Below are 16058 nucleotides of genomic sequence, written 5' to 3'. Positions count from 1 at the left end.
TTCCCTACTGCCTGCCCTGCTGCCTTCAGGTGTACCACGCAGCTTTCCCGCCCGCGCGCCGCCCCCCCCCCCACTTGAATGCTCTCTGCTCTGTACTGAGCAATAACCAGTAAAGTATTACCAGCTTTCAGTATATGAATGGTTAAATGTTTCTTTTCGTACTGCTGCCTGAATAGAAATGCTGCTGTTACTGCCATACAGTTGGTTTTAAACTTTGGTTGTACCAGGATTCAAAGGGCAGAGTGCAGCTACACCTCCGCACCCCTCTCTGGATCTGCCCCTGGGAGTATGATGCCTGGAGTGCAGAAGAGCCAGAGTTTACTTCCTCATAGGGGCCAGGTATCATGGCACCCATTGAAGTACCTTGTGGCACCACAGGGTGCTGTGCCACCCTGGGTCAAAATCACTGCATTAGATTTTTTTTATTCGGGTTGTCCAGTATTTAAGATATTTGGAAGCTTTCTCTTCAATGATTTTGATAGTTATAGTTCTCTGCCCTGGCAATTTGGAAGCAAGAGTGCTAGAAGTAGAATACTACATTAGTTCAGGTTGATTTTTGGGTACTTGCCAATGTAATTAGTAAGGCTGCTCTGTTGGATTAGAGCATGCTTCTAAAATGTGTGCATGTGGCTGCTTTACTGGGTGGCTGTCCACTAGTTCTAATGAATATTTGAGTTTAAATGGAAGGAACTGAAAGTCTGGCAATAGGACAATAGCTTCTGCAGTGTTAAATTTGGAGCAAAATGACATGTTTTATGACAGCTAGCTCTCTTAGTGCTGTATTGTAAGTTTTGCTCTTCTCAACCAAATCAAGAAAATTGATCAGTGTTTATGTCCTAGTTTTGTTGACTAATTTTGCTGTCACTTTTTTAATAGCCATTAAGAGATTTCAAATTTTCCTTAGTCAGCTTTAAACTAGTTTATGTTCAAGCCAGCATGAATGAAATGGTCTTCACCAACATTTAATCTAGGCATTTACCTGTTCCTTACCGTGACAGAATTACTGCCAAATGGATAAACGTGTTTAATGAAAATGCAGGAAATATAGCACCTGGAAGGGACATCAAATGCTAAACTATATCTGCAGAGTTAGCCATAGCATATTATTTTTTAATGATCTAAATGAAAGAATTATTAATACCTACAGTTGATATTCCTGTCTACAAACTGCTGTTTAATAGACTGTCATCAATTACTGTAACCTCTCATCTAATGATGTTACTCAGAGGAAAGTTCTTTCACAAAGCAAATATCAGAAGATAGGGGATGATATGAGTAAAGAAATGAAAGTGAATTTGAATTATAAATACTGAGATTCTTGGTTAAATTCTTACTGGGGAGGAAAAAGAGAGATTGCAGATTATAGAAGTATCCATATCAGCTTCAAAGGTGAAACTTTCACCTTGTCTTCATACTGATTTTTTTTTTTAATTAAACTTTTTCTTTTTTATAATTGTCAAAAAACAAACAAGGCAACCCATGTTTGATAAGGTTATGAAGATGGAGAAAAGTGACAAATGAACTACTTCAAAAGATTCATCCAGATTAAGAGCAGAACTTGGTAGGGGGCACCCACAGTTGCCTTTAGAATTAAACAGGAAAAAATTGTAAATTACAAATATCTGTTACTTATGATTCTGTAAATTTATCAAAGAGGGCTAACAGCATTTTGCAAACAAAATTTGAGTAGCTGTCACCAGATGCCCTGATAATGAAATAAATCCTGAAATAAGAGGCAGCAAACTTTAGTTACAGTAATGTAAATTTTACTAAGGCTCACATTAGAGCTGCCCTCTTCCCTTTCAGTAGGGTTCCTGTTTTTGCTGTGTGAAAATGATTGTTTCTATGTTGTTTGTGACTTATCTTCTAATATGATGAGGAGAGGGGGGACAGCAGAGGTAGTGAGCCAAACTATTAGCTAAATATATGAATTAGCAGATTTGGGGCTTGTCAGTATTATGGAGGTACACTGATTTAGCTAAGTTAAGAGAACCGTTTCCAGTACTAGGGATAGTTACTGCCACCTGCCCAAATTGTATTAGGTAAGATGACAGAAGCTTTCTTTTCTCTGTCATGATAACTGTCGGGGTTTTGCTGATATAACATCAGCTGGGGGCATAGTCTCTTTCTATCCTGACCCAAAACGGCCCTATTGGCAAACTATCATAGTGCCTTTAGTCCATCAGAGTTGACCCTTCGGGTGACTAATAATATAGCTATAATATGACACATTACCATGCACTTAACAGTATATTCAATTATATTATGATACTTAAACTCTTTGACCAAGTTGTAGCCCTCTGTGTCTTATTGTTACTTCCTCTTTAACCTCCACTGGGGAAGGGTAGTGAATTTGTATGGTGCAAGCAGAACTATAATTGGCTAGTAAGAATTGTCTTTTTTTGCCTTTATCAAAATGCTTATGGACAAAAGAGCAGAAACAAATGGAGGAAAAGTCCATCTGGAAACTCATGAGTACTGAACTGCTTAGCTCAGGAGTACTCAACCCCCAGCTCAAATGTGGCCTACAGAGGTCTGGTATCCGACTTGTGGTTCCCCATAGATCAGGAAATTTGGTGGTGGGGAGTATTGGCAATTAATATTGCAACCGCTCTTCTGCTGCCAAATTCCCAAGCCCTAGGAACCCAGCTCAGGGTTGGGGCTGGGCCATGCTGGCTTACCCCTGTGTGCCCAGGGTGGGAACTGCCCATCCGGCCCACAGTGCAAAAAGATTGAGCACTGCTGGTCTACTGGTGGCAAGTAATCGGGGAATATTAATATCGCCTTTGCTATCTTACTTCATTAAGAGCAATTGCCATGGAAAATGAGTGCAGGGGACGTTGCCTTTTTGGAAGTTTTCTTTATTGGTGTGCCAATAAATCGCTCACAAATCATCTGCAGCTTATAAATTTCAATCTGCACAGGACTTTTTCTTTTCATGGAGCAAGAGAGACCTTTCCCTTCCTCCAGTAATTGTGGGTACAATATCATCTAACATGGGGGATAGTCACCAGGTCTTGCATGTTGCTTTTTTCTTGCTTGAAAAATTAAACTGATTCATGTTCAGAGTAAAACTCTACCCCTGAGTATGTGCCACCAAATCTCATATCCCAAGCCTTTTAGAGCAGCACTCTACAGCCCTCAGACCAGATCTGACCTCCATGGAGCCCAGGAGCTCTGGTGGTGGTCTTGCAGCAGGGGAATCTGGCCTGCTGCCTGAAAATGTTGCTAATTGATGTTTTTGAGTACTGTGGTCTTCACTGTATGGAGTTGCTGTAAGCTCTTTTAGTGTCTTCATTGCCTTATAACGACTTAGAGTAGGTAATTCTTTTTGCTTACTTTACAAAACTAACATATGAAGACTACCCACAGTGGATAAGTGTAACTGCATCTGGAACCTGGATCTTCTGGCTGTCTCCATAGCTGCATTAGACTGTTAACTTCATTGCAGCACTATTTGGAAAGGGGAATCAAACCCCACTTAAATCTTGACAGAGTAGTTGTATAGCAGCCTCATTCCCACAGCTACTTCCTTCATGTTCCACAGGTAGTTTTCTCTCCCAGTTTGTTACCAAATCCAGTTGTATGTAGCTTTTAAATCCTGTAGTAATTTTCCATGATTTGTTGTCAGACTCTAAACAGTTTGGTATTTGATGTAATATAAGGAAATACTCTTGAAATAACTGTAAATAAATGCATCTGAAAGGATAATATGATTAATGTTGATAATTGGAGACACAGTTTGGGTTACCAAGTATGGAGTATTTCTTATAAGACAGTTGGATAATGTTTTTCCTCTCCCACTGCCAACACTTGCATACATGCATACTAGGGCTGTGCGAAGCTTCGGGTGCTGATTCGATTCGGAGGCGATTCGGCTCAATTCAGCTGCTGAATCTTTGAATCTGAATCGAATCAGGAGACCAATAAATTGGGAGCCACAGGGAGCTGGACCTGGACCTGGAAAAATGATTTTTGTCAGTAGATGTTTGGAGAAGGGAGAAGAGCCTCTCCTATGCAATTTTCCACCCCTGTTATCTGCCCTGTATATTGAAGATTGATTTTAGTATGGGTTACCAAAGCACTGGATGCAGGTGTCGTCGTGGATGTAGTCTTTCTGGACTTCAGCAAGGCGTTTGACACTGTTGACCACCCCATCCTCATTAAAAAACTAGGCGATTGTGGCATTGATGCCTACACGGTCAGATGGATTGCAAATTGGCTGAAGGGTTGCACTCAGAGGGTGGTGGTGGACGGGTCATATTCAATGTGGGGGGAAGTGGGCAGCAGAGTCCCCCAGGGCTCGGTCCTTGGGCCCGCACTGTTCAATTTCTTTATCAGCGATTTGGACGACAGGGTGAAAAGCAACCTGTCGAAATTTGCTGATGATACCAAAATTTGGGGTGAGGTGGGCACGCTAGTAGGGAGGGAAAGACTGCAGCAAGACCTGAATAGGTTGCAGGGGTGGGCTAACAAAAACAGGATGTGTTTCAATACTGACAAGTGCAGGGTGCTGCACTTGAGCAGTAGTAACCAGCAGCACACTTCTAAGATGGGAAACTCCCTTCTTGAGAGCACGGAGGCAGAAAGGGATCTTGGAGTTGTTATTGACTCCAAGATGAACATGGGCCAACAATGCGAGGTCATGTTTGGCAGGGCTAACCAGACCTTATTGTGCATCCACAGGTGCATCTCAAGTAGGGCCAAGGAGGTGATCCTCCCCCTCCACGCAACACTGGTCAGGCCACAGCTGGAGTATTGTGTCCAGTTCTGGGCACCCCACTTCAAGAGGGATGTGGACAACATTGAGAGGGTCCAGAGGAGGGCCACCCGTATGATCTGGGGACAGCAGGGCAGACCCTACAATGAGAGGCTACGGGACCTGAACCTGTTCAGCCTTCACAAGAGAAGGCTGAGGGGGGACCTAGTGACAGTCTGTAAACTCACTAGCGGGGACCAGAAGGGTTTGGGGGAGACCTTGTTTCCCCTAGTGCCCCCCGGGATAACAAGGAATAACAGCCACAAGTTGTTGGAGAGTAGGTTTATATTAGACATCCGTAGGAACTACTTGACAGTTAGGGTGGCTAGGATCTGGTACCAACTTCCAAGGGAAGTGGTGCTGGCTCCTACCCTGGGGGGTCTTTAAGAAGAGGCTTGATGCCTACTTGGCTGGAGTCATTTGAGCCCAGTTTTCCTCCTGCCCAGGCAGGGGGTCGGACTTGAAGACCTACAAGGTCCCTTCCGACCCTACTTCTTTGATTCTATGATTCTGTGACTCCATGCTGGTAAGTAGGGGGCAGGTTAGGCCTGGAGGAGGGGGGGGGGACCATGGGGGGACCCCTGCCAGGCCCCATCCCCTGCCTGCCCCAGATTCCCTGCACGCCCCCTGATTTCCACCCACTCTCCCAGCCCCATCAATGGCGGCCCTGTCTGGCCCCAGGGTCCCGGCTCTTTAAAAAAAATTTAAAAGGCCCTGCACTCGCCCATAGCTGCCGTCGGGGATTCTGGGGGCTCGTGGCAGAGCCCCCCATAAAGTGAGGGGCAGCGGGGATTGCCTCCCCCTGCCTGTCAGCAGCCAGCGAATGCTGGGCTTTTTATTTTATTTTTTTTAAAGAGCCGTGATGCTGGGGCTGGGTGGGGCAGCCATTGATGGTGCTGGGATAGCGGGGAGGGGATGGGGGGCCTGTTTCATTTGGCAGCTGCCAAATCTTGAGTCAGATTCGGCTGAATCAATTTGGGACAGTGATTCAAATCACTGTTCCCTGACTTGGCTGAATCTGAAGCGAATACTAGCTGCTTTGCACAGGCCTAATGCATGCATACATACAAACAACAATCAAGCTTGTGAACAAGATGTTAAAATGTATCCGAAAGTCTTTGGGTCCGCCTGGATTAAACGAGTACATTGTTAGAGGGACAAGGATGACATAAATGGTAGTTGTGAAGGTTGTCCTAACCATGGTGGAGCATATCCATGCTGCATGTGAGTTTGAAAAAGCACTTGTTCCCTGTTAATATATGGTTCTTCCAGTTACTCTTGTGTCAGGACTTGTAGGATTTCTACACAATCTTTCACAGTTCTGTGGAACATGCAAGGAACTTGGAACCCAAAAGAGACTTATTAAAGTATTTATTAGATTATCATCCCAAAATTAAGTTTCTCCAGGCATTGTTGACCTTGGTAGAGAGAGAGAATTAACCATATTCATCTGAAGTTAGGCAGAAGGAAGGGCAGTGTGGCACTTCTGACTAACTTATTCAGTCATGAGTTTTGATAGGCTACAGCCTACTTTGTCAGATGTTTCTTTGTCATTTGTTAACATGAATTTCACCATAGAATTCTCAAGATATTTAAGGTGGAAAACTGATCTTTCAGTTGTTTGTTTTGTATATGCTGATGTAATCTTTAAAGCTCTTCTTTTCACAGAGGAGAGGTAACTGGTTTCCTACAAATCTCTCATTGAAGATCTGGTCCCCTCAACATGGTCTAGTGGGGCTACAGCATTTAGCTTAAATAGCCTAACAAACAGATTAAGAAAATCTGATTTCTCCTGGCAAAAAATAAATTAATTAAAAATAAAATATAATAAATATATAAATATGTGTATATACACACACACACACACACACACACGACCCCATGCCACTAAATGCAGAAACAATTGGTAACAGACAGGGGGGACAAGGCTGAACTCCTCAACGAGTTCTTTGCCTCAGTGTTCCTAAGTGAGGGGCACAACAAGTCTCTCACTGAGGTTGTAGAGAGGCAGCAGCAAGGCGCCAGACTTCCATACATAGATCCTGAGACGGTGCAGAGTCACTTGGAAGAACTGGATGCCTTTAAGTCGGCAGGCCCGGATGAGCTCCATCCGAGGGTGCTGAAGGCACTGGCCGACATCATTGCAGAGCCACTGGCGGGAATATTCGAACGCTCGTGGCGCACAGGCCAAGTCCCAGAGGATTGGAAAAGGGCTAACGTGGTCCCCATTTTCAAGAAGGGGAGGAAGGAGGACCCGGGCAACTATAGGCCAGTCAGTCTCACCTCCATCCTTGGTAAAGTCTTTGAAAAAATTATCAAGGCTCACATTTGTGAGAGCCTGGCAGGGCAAATTATGCTGAGGGGAAACCAGCACGGGTTTGTGGCAGGCAGATCGTGCCTGACCAATCTAGTCTCCTTCTATGACCAGGTTACGAAACTCCTGGACACAGGAGGAGGGGTGGATGTCGTATACTTGGACTTCAGGAAGGCCTTCGATACGGTATCCCACCCCATACTGGTGAACAAGTTAAGAGGCTGTGATGTGGATGACTACACAGTCTGGTGGGTGGCGAATTGGCTAGAGGGTCGCACCCAAAGAGTCATGGTGGATGGGTCGGTCTCGACCTGGAAGGGTGTGGGCAGTGGGGTCCTGCAGGGCTCGGTCCTTGGACCGATACTCTTTAATGTCTTCATCAGTGACTTGGACGAGGGAGTCAAATGTACTCTGTCCAAGTTTGCAGATGACACAAAGCTATGGGGAGAAGTGGACACGCCGGAGGGCAGGGAACAGCTGCAGGCAGACATGGATAGGTTGGACAAGTGGGCAGAAAACAACAGGATGCAGTTCAACAAGGAGAAATGCAAAGTGCTGCACCTAGGGAGGAAAAATGTCCAGCACACCTACAGCCTAGGGAATGACCTGCTGGGTGGCACAGAGGTGGAAAGGGATCTTGGAGTCCTAGTGGACTCCAAGATGAGCATGAGCCGGCAGTGTGACGAAGCCATCAGAAAAGCCAATGGCACTTTATCGTGCATCAGCAGATGCATGACGAATAGGTCCAGAGAGGTGATACTTCCCCTCTATCGGGCGCTGGTCAGACCGCAGTTGGAGTACTGCGTGCAATTCTGGGCACCACACTTCAAGAAGGATGCGGATAACCTGGAGAGGGTCCAGAGAAGGGCAGCTCGTATGGTCAAGGGCCTGCAGACCAAGCCCTATGAGGAGAGACTGGAGAAACTGGACCTTTTCAGCCTCCGCAAGAGAAGGTTGAGAGGCGACCTTGTGGCTGCCTATAAGTTCATCACGGGGGCACAGAAGGGAATTGGTGAGTATTTATTCACCAAGGCGCCCCCGGGGGTTACAAGAAACAATGGCCACAAGCTAGCAGAGAGCAGATTTAGATTGGACATTAGGAAGAACTTCTTCACTGTTCGAGTGGCCAAGGTCTGGAACGGGCTCCCAAGGGAGGTGGTGCTCTCCCCTACCCTGGGGGTCTTCAAGAGGAGGTTAGATGAGTATCTAGCTGGGATCATCTAGACCCAGCACTCTTTCCTGCTTATGCAGGGGGTCGGACTCGATGATCTATTGAGGTCCCTTCCGACCCTAACATCTATGAATCTAAATTAAAACAGAAATATTTTCTTTAATTTAGCTATACTTCTGCATAAAAGACAGATGCATTATGGATATAAAGGATGCAGTAATTTTCATTGAAGAAGTACAAATGACAAATATGTAATAATTGAACTACTTCTGAGTCCGGTGACTTGCTATGCTCTCCCTACTTTTGCCAGTACATATGTGGAGAGAATGTGGCCCAATCACTGGTTGCATCATAGGTTACTTATAGGACAGTGCTAATAATTCTGGTTGTTTTACGTTTTGATTATTCTAGAAAACAGGTAAGCACATAATGTGTTGCACCTAGTTTGTGTCCAATCGTATAATCGTTCTTTTATCCAATAATGTTTTCTGTAACCTTAAGCAGGTCTTATAGCTTTTTTTTTTTTTTTAGGGTCAAAAATAGAATTTTTTTTCTAGTAAAACGTAGCTCCCAGGATGGAATGATCTCCAGAACCGTTAGAGCTTGTAGACTTAGTTTTTGTTTGGATAAATGTAAGGAGACAGTGCACTTGGTTGTACTATTGGGGACAATTGTCTTCATTCTAAAGATGGGGACGACAAGATTGAATGGTCACAAACTCCTCCGTGACCGTTTCAGGCTGGACATAAGGAAGAACTTCTTTCCTGTCTGAGCCCCCAAAGTTTGGAATAGACTGCTGCCGGAGGTAGTTCAAGCACCTGCCTTGAATACCTTCAAGAGACATTTGGATGTCTATCTTGCTGGGATCCTATGACCCCTGCTGACTTCCTGCCCTTTGGGCAGGGGGCTGGACTTGATGATCTTCCAAGGTCTCTTCTAGCCCTAATGTCTATGAAATGTATGGAATAAGCATCTGGAAAGCTGGATTTTTCAACATAGGTGGTAACATGGCAATATGTCATGTTGAGCCCTGTCTGGACGTGAGGCTTTCTTAACAAGATGCTATTGATGATATCATATCAACCTAACAGAGAGAGGTTATTATAACCAGCAGATTTTAGAAAGGATCCAAGTCTTGAGAATAGCCCTGATGTCCGCATTTGTAACTGCAGTGTGCGTACAATGCTTAAAGACACTATCTGGGTATTATGTTGTGGTAGTCATTCTTAAACCAAGCGTGGCTCAGAACCTCTGCAAAGCACTGGCTTGCTTAGGATCAAACTGAAATTGAGAGAGAACTGAGTGTCCCTCAGTCCAAATTAAAGTAATCTTAGATTCTTCCTGACTGGGATGCAGTGTATCTGTATAAAGCTTAATTTTCAAAAATTGGTCTTTGTACATTCCTGGTATAGGTGACCTGATACACCCAAAAAATGGTCCATTCAAGCAGGTAGGCTAATTATGGCTCATCAGAAACTCTGTGAATATTTATTGGATGGCATTCCACAGAATACTCCTACCAAGTATACTTATCAACAAAGAAAAAGCTTAACTGTAGGCAGAGAATACGCATCATTATTAGAGCTACAACAGTTGTCCCAGATTGAGTTGGTAGATATTTCGTGAGCGAATTATGCCACAGATACTTGTGACTCATCTGTGATCAACAGATTACTGATGTTCTGTGTAACTTGCTTAATGGTCCACTAGTAATGGATTTTTTTTCCTGTCCATTGGGTTAGAGGGGTGAGGAATTCATGTACCTATCATTCCTTACTAACAAAGTAAATTGAAGATGACTTCCCTGGCAGAGTCCTTCCGACAGATAGGCCAAGTTCATGATTCATGGTGAAGAGGAATAGTAGGTGACTTGCTGTGTCCTTTCTGCTGCTCGTAATAACACACGTAACAGCTACTTTGTCTTTCTGGGACTTCAGCTTCGCTTTTTTTATGGGTGAAGGGATTTCTCCCATACTCCTGGAGCTGGTGATGGATTCTAGAAATCGTACTCACTATTCCTTTCCCTCTTGTCTCTGTGAATTTTTCAGGTAGTTTCCTCCCCTTTTAGAAGGGCTGCCTGCTTCCTTTTCAGCAGCTGCTATGTAGTGTCTCCCTTTATCATTTCTACTTCTCTAGCATTATAGAAGAAGCTGCAGTTCAGAATATTGGTTGCTGGATGCAAAATAGAAGATAGCCATGCAGGAAGGAATGAAGTCATTAACTGTCCAACTTCCAGTGAAGAAATTAAGAGGTTTATAGTGGGGATTATAACAGAAAGCCAATATGTCAATTGGAAGAAGAGTCTTCTCCTAACCCTTGATATATATAGAATTGTTAGTGTAGGGGAGGGATATTAAGATTGAAACCTTACCTTAAGATGGATAGATTTTTGCATAAGTGTTAAAATGACTTGAATAGAAGTTTCATTGAATGCCAGTGAAAATTATGAAATAACTCGAGAGCTTTTGAAAATCCAACTCCATAAGCTTAGTAGGGTCAAAGCTCAGAAGGTCTCCAGCCACACTGGCAGACTGGGATTCTTATGTTCACTAAAATGTAACATGTTTTGGGAAGTGGGTAACCAGTATGTCGTTTTAAAAGCTTTAGGTATCCTAAAGATACAGTAGTGTGTACTCCTACTAAATGCCTTTCAAAGGTAATGTTGAAATTCTGTCTTAAGTCTCCTTTTGATACTCTTCCCAAACGTGCACCTAATTCCAGCGGGATCTTATTACATGAATTTATCAAATAAAAGCCTTTAGACTTCAGACAAATCATATCTGTTTGGTGTTCTGTTTCTTTTAACCTGCGTATACTAAGTTTGCTATTTTCAAGACAGATGTCTAAATAGAGTTGCATTATCATTGCTGCTTCTTGGCAAGGCCACAGTTTCAAGGTCCTATTAACAAAACATTTGTTTATGAGTTCAGGGAAAATTTGGCCTCTATAGCCAGTGTCTTGAGTTTACATACGGATTTGGAAGGCAGCCATATAGAGTTCTCTGCATTGTTTTACATGCTGTTATTACTTGAACTTGGTCTTATGGCTATGAGAGTGAAGATTATAGACTCTGTTCCAGAATTATTACAGAATTAGAGGAGATCTAACTCTTCTTTCTATTTATTTTAGGGATGGCTTAGTCCTCAGTAGTTACTGGTGAATTAGTGAGATATTTCCCTCAAAATATGAGTTCATTTAAGACCTCTGAGGAGCTGGGCTCCCATACCTGTTAAGAGAACATATGTACATACCTGTAATTTTTTTTTCTCTAAAAAGTATAATTTGTAACCATTACCCTATACTTTAACCAACTCCCTTCTTCAAGACTGAAGTGTTTTCATTGTTTGTTGAATTTTGTAACCCAAAATAATTCATTTGGGTCCAGGGTGCACTCTATAATTAATTCAGTAAAATGTGGATTTTATACTTTTTTTCCTTTTAAGTAAAAACTATGTTTACTTGCAAGATAAGCAAGTTCATGTTTTCTAGTTATTTAAGATACATTTTTGACTATCTTTTGTAATTACATGTAGATGTATATATTTGTATTTTAGGTATGGAATATCAAACAGATGATTAAATTGACACAAGAACACATAGAGGCGCTGCTAGACAAGTTTGGAGGAGAGCATAACCCACCATCAATATACCTAGAGGTAAGCTCTGAATATCATATAAACTCGTAGATGGTGATCGTACTTTCAAATGTTTGATACATTAAACTGAAGTGTAAAGGTAGCAAAATATTTTCTTGTCTATATATAAAATCAAATTATACTTGTAATATTTGGAAAAGAGCCATTAATATAAGTCTGTCCCTACCGTGGCAAGATGCAGCATGCATGTACGTGTATGAAGAAAAGACAGCAAACCACTTCAGTAGGCATGTAAGTACAGTTAGAGAGTAAAACTAACTCTTTGAGTATGGACAGACTTAACAGTTGAACCATTCCAAAATATCACTGAGAACCGGTTCATAGTAGTCACAGGTAGAGGTGTCCTTGCATATAGTGCCCTAGTATTCCAGGTAGAACATTCAGGATTGAAGTGATATGGCTCCAACACGAACGGGTGGGAGTGAGCACCCTGGAGCATGCCTCACGTTTGGGAGAGAAGTTTACACCCATGCTTTCGGGATCCCGGAAGGTGGGTGACCTGTGGCTGGGTTTGTTTTCATGTTTCTGCTCTCCCTTCTCTTTCCTGAATGTATGTTCAGTAGTCTGTACTTTAACCAAACTCTTTGATGTGTGTCAGACCAACAAAAGGGAGAAAAAAAGGCAGTAGAGTTCTGGCTGCATATCAGAGTGGCCAGTTGCAGAGGTGGTGGTGAAGAGTGATACAGTGTGAGATGTCTGGAGTGTGATGGATCTAGGATTTTGAAAAGAATTCAAACCGGTCTGCAGGATGTGAAATCAGGGAAGAGAGGTCAGGAGTAGCTAACAGATAGCAAAGTTGCCAAAGAAAAGGTAGGTTGATTATTGGAACATCAGGACCGTTAAAAAGGAAAGAGGGTTGTTAAGATTTGGAGTGAAGAGCAATGAATAGGAATTGGGTAGATTATGATGAGCCATGAAGTCCGTTGTCTCCCTCAGCTCTGCCTAAATGAAAATGCTATTGCTGCTGCTGGGCAGTTGGATTTAAACTTTGGGTGGAGCAAGAATCAAAGCAGGGTGTGTCTGCACTACTGCAACCCCTTGGATCTGCCCTTGCTGGACTCTGCCCCTCCCTCCATGTAGCTCTTTGAGGTAAGAGAAGGAAAAAAAGCAGCAGCCTTCTTACAGTGTTTCAATGCTTCTATTCTGAACAGAAAAATCAGCTTCCCCACTAGTGACTTAGACTTCAGTTTTGGAAGAATAATTGTTGTGGGGAAAGGTGAATGTTATATGTGAGTAAATACTGTATTTTAGGCTTTATCTAAGTACCAGAACAATTTGAACTACATTTTACTATTTGATAATGATGTCTCTGTTTTCTAACTCTTGAAGTTTGGCTTCCAGTGGTTCTGTATACTTGCAAACTTAATGCATTTACTACTTTGGTATCATTAGCTCAATTAATGTCTCTCTTCTGCCTTTAGGTATTGATACTAATACAGGCTAACTAGATTTTTTTTATGGTTAATAGTAATTGTGTTCTGTGGTTTTGTTACAGGTTGTATATTGGGTTGCTTTAACATTAATATCAAGCCCAGATTTTCAGTGTTGGCATAGGTAATTCATTACACTCTTGTGCCACTGACTTCTGTCTAAATTGCGCATCTTCACCCCCCCCCAAACAAACAAACACCCCAAAAACAAAAACAAACCCCAAGAACTTGTATGTTATTAATGACTTTATGAAGGTGCTAATATCTAACACATTTTTACTGGAAGCAGGGAGAGGATATTTAGAGTAGAAAATGGGTAATACTTGAAAATCCGAGAGTTATTTCTGTATACAGTAGAATTGTTTAGGGATGGAAAGGACCTTGGGAGGTCATCTAGTCCAACCCCTTGATCCAAACAGGATCATCCCTGTCTAAACCACAGTGTTTCTAACCTGCTTTCCAAAGCTTCCATGGATTCCATAACCTCTTTAGGTAATCTGTTCCATTACTTAATTGCCCTCATAGTTAGGTATTTCTTCCTGCTGTCCAACTTACACTTTTCTTCTTGCAGTTTTAAAACTGCTGCCTCTTGTCCAGTACCTTGTGGCTACAATAGTCTATCATCATCTTTCAAATAACCACCCTTTAGGTATTTGAAAACTGTTATCAGACCCCTCCCTCATTCCTTGCTGCTGACCAAACAATCCTGGTTCTTCCAATCTTCTTATAATAAGTGATGGTTCCTGGATCTCTGATAATTTTTGTTGTGCTCTGCTGGATTTTTTCCAGTTGTCCATGTCCTTTGAAGTGTGATGCTCAAAACTGGACGCAGGACTCTAGATATGAGGCTTTACCAGTGTTGAACAGAATGAAAGAATCACTTCCCTTGATTTGCAAGTTGCGTTTCTATTAATGCTTCCCAGTATGCTATTGACTTTTTTTTTTCTTCTCAAAAAAGAGCGCATCATTGGCTCATTCAGTGTGCTGTCCACTATGTCTCTCTTGGAGAGAATAGCCCATGGTTCTGCAATTACCTCAGCCAATTCCTTGAGTACTCTAGGATGCAGTTCATCCTTGATGAAATCCAGCTTCCATAAGTAACCTGTTCTTTCTCTGCTCTAGCCTGATTATCTTCTCTACCATCCTTGCTGCCAACTGCACTCATCATCTGACCTGTTTTTGAAGACTGAAGTAAAAAAAAATTAAATACTTCACCTTCTCTTCATCAACCATTATTAGTTTGTACTTTGCATTTAGTAAAACAGTCGTTCTCAACCTTTTTTGTACCAGGACCCATTTATAAACCTTGGCCAACCCTAGCCACCCAGTGTGTGGGGTGGGGGACATGTGGGAGTCCCAAGCAGCCCCTTGCAGGCTAGAGCTCTGCCAGCCTGCAAAGGAAAACCCATGGTTTCCCATGTTTTTCTCCTTTAAATGAGAATCCATTTGAAAAGTTTGTTGATACATCCATAACGTTTGTTTGCAACCCTTTCAGATATTCTGGCGACCCACTTTTGGGTTGCGACTCACAGGTTGAGAAAAGCTGTACTAAAAGACTTACACTTTCCTTGGCCTTCCTCTTCTAATATACTATATTTACTCATATATGGGATGAGGTTTTTTTTCCTCTCAATCAGCATGCGGGGGGGGGAGTAGGAGAGTTCCTTATTTTACATTTGTATGGAAGGAAACCTCACTAAATACATTGCCTATCATTAAACTGCTGCCAAAAGCAACATCATGTGCTCAGTAGAAAACCAGCTATGAAGTTGATAAAATGTGGCCAACACTGAGCATGACTATAAAACACATGGCCCATATTGGGCAAATACACTGATGGGAGTTTATCACAAGCATAGATTCGTGCAGCCCACTTGAATAAGAGAGATGATAGTGTCCAGTGTGCACAGTCCCCTTTGGTGCTGACTCTTTCAAGTCACGATGAGCCACTACACTGAACTTATCTGGACTTCCTCTTCACTTCCATAGCTGGCGCTGTGCATCTTTCCCATTTCCAATAATTCCTGTTTCTTCACCAGCCTTAAATGTATTGTAAACATCACCAAATGGGGCCCTAAACAGTTCACCTAGAATCCCTCTGTCTCGTCCTCGGCCTGTCACGTATGATTAGGGTAGCTCTGCCCTCTATGAGGTGGAGCCAGACTAGGTTTCCCTGTGCCTCACCTGTATATAAATTTTTGGAGCATCCCAGAAATTGTGACAAGAACACCTGGTTGCGGTCATGAGTGGGGGGCTAATTAGCACATGGGTCCTTTGTGGGGGGTATCTGCAGTGTACACGCATACTAAGCTGTGAGGTCACCGTGGCTTCAAATGCTGTTGACTCTTGTGGGCCCAGTCCAGTGAACTACTGTATATGGTAAATCGTGAGTCTTTTGGCTTTGGACTAATATCATGCATAGTTTGTACTGTATATAGGTAAGTACAAAAATGCTGCTTAAAATGTGTTTATGGAATAGCTGTTTTTTAAACTTGTAGCAGTTTTTATAAAAGGCAACATGCATCAATTCTAGATGGACTAAGTCTATTGGTACCCATAGTCATTTGCCTGTATTGGGGTGGGCAGTTATTTCAGGTGGAGGGCCACTTACTGAGTTTTGGCAAGCCATTGAGGGCCGCATGACAGGCAGCCAGGGGAAGATAAATAATAATTTTCTAAATGTTTTAGGGGGCCCCATAGGCCAGACAGAATGGCTTGGTGGGCCGCA

The 16058-nt window shown here is 42.7% G+C and overlaps 1 protein-coding gene across 3 annotated transcripts in view; it reads left to right on the top strand.

Moving 5' to 3' along the window:
• BRAF (B-Raf proto-oncogene, serine/threonine kinase) overlaps positions 1 to 16058 on the top strand; it is a 161321-nt gene that overhangs the window by 30680 nt on the left and 114583 nt on the right. For all 3 annotated transcript variants that reach the window (XM_019489347.2, XM_019489346.2, XM_014608758.3), the window contains exon 2: positions 11799 to 11900. In XM_019489347.2, the coding sequence (XP_019344892.1) occupies positions 11817 to 11900 (84 nt within the window). In that variant the 5' untranslated portion in view covers positions 11799 to 11816. The remainder of the gene's footprint in view (positions 1 to 11798; positions 11901 to 16058) is intronic.

Source organism: Alligator mississippiensis, chromosome 4 (assembly GCF_030867095.1).
Source record: "Alligator mississippiensis isolate rAllMis1 chromosome 4, rAllMis1, whole genome shotgun sequence".
Lineage (NCBI taxonomy): Eukaryota > Metazoa > Chordata > Crocodylia > Alligatoridae > Alligator > Alligator mississippiensis.
The sequence above is the reverse complement of the archived record's forward strand: the minus strand, read 5'-3'. Positions and strand labels throughout refer to the sequence as shown.